This window comes from Alosa alosa, chromosome 1 (assembly GCF_017589495.1).
Source record: "Alosa alosa isolate M-15738 ecotype Scorff River chromosome 1, AALO_Geno_1.1, whole genome shotgun sequence".
NCBI lineage: Eukaryota > Metazoa > Chordata > Actinopteri > Clupeiformes > Clupeidae > Alosa > Alosa alosa.
The window spans coordinates 2,567,667-2,572,666 of NC_063189.1; the positions used below are offsets into that span (position 1 = coordinate 2,567,667).

General features: G+C 48.2%; 1 protein-coding gene across 1 annotated transcript in view; it reads right to left on the minus strand.

Moving 5' to 3' along the window:
• The window catches only part of nid2a (nidogen 2a (osteonidogen)), a 54,668-nt gene that overhangs the window by 41,853 nt on the left and 7,815 nt on the right, over positions 1-5,000 (minus strand). Inside the window, 2 exon segments of the mRNA XM_048258750.1 lie at positions 2,242-2,391; positions 4,130-4,635. Coding sequence (XP_048114707.1) covers positions 2,242-2,391; positions 4,130-4,635 — 656 coding nt within the window.

A 5,000-nucleotide genomic window follows, 5' to 3' on the forward strand; every position in this document is an offset into this window, starting at 1 on the left:
TATGTAGTGTAATTAGCGGGCGCTAACGGAATATGTAGTGTAATTAGCGGGCGCTAACGGAATATGTAGTGTAATTAGCGGGCGCTAACGGAATATGTAGTGTAATTAGCGGGCGCTAACGGAATATGTAGTGTAATTAGCGGGCGCTAACGGAATATGTAGTGTAATTAGCGGGCGCTAACGGAATATGTAGTGTAATTAGCGGGCGCTAACGGAATATGTAGTGTAATTAGCGGGCGCTAACGGAATATGTAGTGTAATTAGCGGGCGCTAACGGAATATGTAGTGTAATTAGCGGGCGCTAACGGAATATGTAGTGTAATTAGCGGGCGCTAACGGAATATGTAGTGTAATTAGCGGGCGCTAACGGAATATGTAGTGTAATTAGCGGGCGCTAACGGAATATGTAGTGTAATTAGCGGGCGCTAACGGAATATGTAGTGTAATTAGCGGGCGCTAACGGAATATGTAGTGTAATTAGCGGGCGCTAACGGAATATGTAGTGTAATTAGCGGGCGCTAACGGAATATGTAGTGTAATTAGCGGGCGCTAACGGAATATGTAGTGTAATTAGCGGGCGCTAACGGAATATGTAGTGTAATTAGCGGGCGCTAACGGAATATGTAGTGTAATTAGCGGGCGCTAACGGAATATGTAGTGTAATTAGCGGGCGCTAACGGAATATGTAGTGTAATTAGCGGGCGCTAACGGAATATGTAGTGTAATTAGCGGGCGCTAACGGAATATGTAGTGTAATTAGCGGGCGCTAACGGAATATGTAGTGTAATTAGCGGGCGCTAACGGAATATGTAGTGTAATTAGCGGGCGCTAACGGAATATGTAGTGTAATTAGCGGGCGCTAACGGAATATGTAGTGTAATTAGCGGGCGCTAACGGAATATGTAGTGTAATTAGCGGGCGCTAACGGAATATGTAGTGTAATTAGCGGGCGCTAACGGAATATGTAGTGTAATTAGCGGGCGCTAACGGAATATGTAGTGTAATTAGCGGGCGCTAACGGAATATGTAGTGTAATTAGCGGGCGCTAACGGAATATGTAGTGTAATTAGCGGGCGCTAACGGAATATGTAGTGTAATTAGCGGGCGCTAACGGAATATGTAGTGTAATTAGCGGGCGCTAACGGAATATGTAGTGTAATTAGCGGGCGCTAACGGAATATGTAGTGTAATTAGCGGGCGCTAACGGAATATGTAGTGTAATTAGCGGGCGCTAACGGAATATGTAGTGTAATTAGCGGGCGCTAACGGAATATGTAGTGTAATTAGCGGGCGCTAACGGAATATGTAGTGTAATTAGCGGGCGCTAACGGAATATGTAGTGTAATTAGCGGGCGCTAACGGAATATGTAGTGTAATTAGCGGGCGCTAACGGAATATGTAGTGTAATTAGCGGGCGCTAACGGAATATGTACACTGTATATGCACGTGTGTGTGAGTGGGTGTCTGTGTGCACGTGTGTGTGAGTGTGTGACCACCACCACAGAACACATATACACACGTGGCAGAACCCTCTCAGCTAAAGTTTTGCCAGATGGAGAGGTGACACCCTTCCCCAGGTAGTGGCTTACTCCAAAACTCCTATTCTGGCCCTCATCTGACTGGGAGGAGGCCCTGATGTGGCCCTGATGTGGGCCCTGATGTGGCCCTGATGGGGCCCTGATGTGGCCCTATCAGGTTCAAATCTGGCCTGGACTCTGAGGACCGGCATCCGAGTAAGACCTGCTCTTTAAGTCCCTTGGTGTTGGCAAAATAAACACAACCTACTGCCTCTTCCTGCCTAGTTTAGCCCCTTCCCTGGAGGGAGACAACATCAACAAAAGCACGTAAACAACAACTAAATGCAACTGCTTATTTGAGTGTGTGAATGTGTGTGTGTGAATGTGTGTGTGTGTGTGTGTGTGTGTGTGTGTGTGTGTGTGTGTGTGTCTGTGTGCGTGTGTGTGTGTGTGTGAGAGAGAGCGAGAGAGAGTGAGTGTGTGTGTGTTTGTGTGTGTGTGTGTGTGTGTGTGTGTGTGTGTGTGTGTGTGTGTGTGTGTGTGTGTATGTGTGTGTGTGTGTGTATGTGTGTGTGTGTGTGTGAGTGTGTGTGTGTGTGTGTGTGTGTGTGTGAGAGAGTGTGTGTGTGTGTGTATTTGTGTGTGTGTGTGGCTAGCTGTTAGCACTGCTGCTGCTGCTGGTACAGAAGTTCTCTTTCAGTGACCAGCGCTGGACCGTACTCACCGCTTGGCAGGCAGTGTTGGCCATTGCCGTAGAAACCGGAGCGGCAGTGGCAGCAGAGGCCAGTGGCGTAGTCGGAGCAGTGGGCATTCTGGGAACACTGCTGACTGGAGCGCTCACACGTCTCCTTGCTGCCGCTGTTATACTGGATCACTACAGAGGAGGAGAGAGAGAGAGAGAGAAAGAGAGAGAGAGAGAGAGAGGGAGAGGAAGGAGGGAGGAGAAAGGGAGAGGGAGAGAGGGAGAGGTAAAGACAGGGGATAGAGAAAGGGGGAGAAAGAGAGGGAGAAGGAGGAGGAGAGAGGGGCATAAGGAGAGGGAGACAAGAGAGACAGAAGAGAGGTTTAAAATACACGTTTCCTTTCTTCAAAACATAAATTACTGAATCCTTAAAACACATCCTGTATTACTGTAAAGTATCCAACATAGAGAGCTGGAGACAGACAGACAGACAGACAGAGAGAGAGATGTACTGTAGCCGGGCTGGGGAGAAAGACAGAGAGAGAGAGAGAGAAACACAGGCAAGGAGATGGAAAAAAAGACTGAGACAAACAAACAGTGAGAATGACAGAAATAGCAGCAGAGAGAGAGAGATGACGAAAGAGATGGATAGACACAGAGAGTGAAAGAAGAAGACAAATGCCAGTGATTGGCACTTTATATAAATACACAGAATGTAATTAAGTCTTATTTATAGTTTCTTACAGTTCTTGCGTGCACACTCAGGAGCTGGAAGCCTGGAAAGCACTTTGGTGCAAACATCTTCTCTCTCTCCCTCACTCCCTCCTTCTCTCTCTCTCTCTCTCTCTCTCTCTCTCTCTCTCTCTCTCTCTCTCTCTCTCTCTCTCTCTCTCTTCCCTTTTCTCTCTCTCTGTCCCTCACTCCCCTCCTTCTCTCTCTCCCTCCTCCCTCCTTCTCTCTCTCTCCTCACTCCCTCCTCTCTATCTCACTCTCATATATATCTATCTATCTCCCTATAAGCTCTATCTCTTTCTCTCTCTCTCTCTCTCTTCTCTCTCTATCTCTCTGGGCTCTCTCTATTTCTCTCTCTATATATCTCTCTATATCTCTCTCTATCCTATCCACAATATATATCTATATCTCTCTCTCCTATCCACAATGGCATGGCATCTAAATCTCTGCAAATGGGGCAGATGTTGATGAGTCACAGAGAGCCAGTGCCAAAAAAGACACATAATCCCTGAGCCTGCGAGTCTCACAGTCCTGAGTCTGAGCCTGACTCTGCGAGTCTGACTCTGCATGCAGCGCTACAGAGAGCAGCAATCAGTGGTTTGAGCAAGGGGTCGAGCTCCAGCCCTCGCAACGCTGCCAAAGAGGAGGTTAATATCTGACATCTGGAGGCCTCAGCGCTCGCTGAGAAGGTACCTCTGGGGGGCGGCACTCAAGGAGGGTTCTCTAATCTAATTGGACAGGATCCCGCCGTCTGTGTTCACAGAGGGGCCATCTGAGGATCTGATTGGCTCATCCAGAGTGACCTCTAGATGATGATGATGATGATGATGGTGATAGTGATGAAGTTCTGAGCGCTGCTGGAGGAGCTAACCTCTTTATAATTAGTCCCAGCAGTGACCCTACGGATGAGCAGCTATGGGGGAACGGCCCTTAGGACCAAGAGGGAGGAGGAGGCGGGGGAGGAGTTTATTTTCTCTTCCATCCTCTTACCGAGCCCTCACAAAAGGTCAAAGTGGAGAAGTGGAGGGGGGGGGGAGCAAAAGCAGGAGGTCGCTCTAAACAACCCCAGATGAGACAAAAAGACTAGGATATGAGAGACAAAAAAAACAAACACACCCAGACCAAGTGAGACCGAGAGAGAAAAAGGCCAAAACGACACACAAAAGAAAACAGATCTCCGACTGAAAGATGTCCTCACCTCCAGTGTCCAAGTCGACCCCTTGCACCACGCTGTCCACCTGGTCCTTGGGGGAGTGACGTGGCGAGCCACCGTCCCGGGTGGGGAACAGCTCCAGGATGGTGTGCTCGGGCACGGGTCTCTGGGGCAGCCCGGAGTGCTCCGGGGGCAGGTTGCGGGGTTCGGGGATGGCGGGGTGCTCCCGGGGGCCGGACTCCGAGTTGGGGCTCTCGGGGGTCTCTGGGCTGGCCGTGAGTGGCACTTCCTCGCCGTAGAGCTGGACCTGCGGCTGGTCCGGCGACTGCAGGAGCGATGGGTCAGCTCCAGCTTCCACAAACTCCGGCAGCGTCGGGGACTGGAACTCGGGGTAGTCGGAGTACTCAGAGTACTCCGGGGTGGTGGCCTCCGCGTCAAAAGGGGGCGGTGTGGCGAGCACGCCGCCCACTGCAGCTGGGATCACGTTGTCGAAGGAGTAACTGCTGCCGATGTGGAAGAGCCACACACCTGGCAATCCCGTATTTCCAACCCTAACAAGAGCACAAGAGATGTAACTACAGTATATAGAAAAATCTATTTAGTATTAACTATTAATTAATTACTAATTAACTATTAAATAACTATTTATGTTTATACTCCAATTAATGTTTCTGGCAGACCGTTTTGTCCAAAGCAAATTACAATAATATTTAATAAACATTATTATCTTAAAAAACAATTTAATTATTATTTTCTTCAGTCATCTCAAAAGAAGTACCTATAAACACTTATCCTCCATTCCATTGGTTCTTAAAAGAACCTTTCTTGCTATCAGCTTTCATTCATATCAGTAAATGAATAAAATTAATCCAATGTGGAACTGTCAACACATGTAGTACTGTAAACACTTTTTATG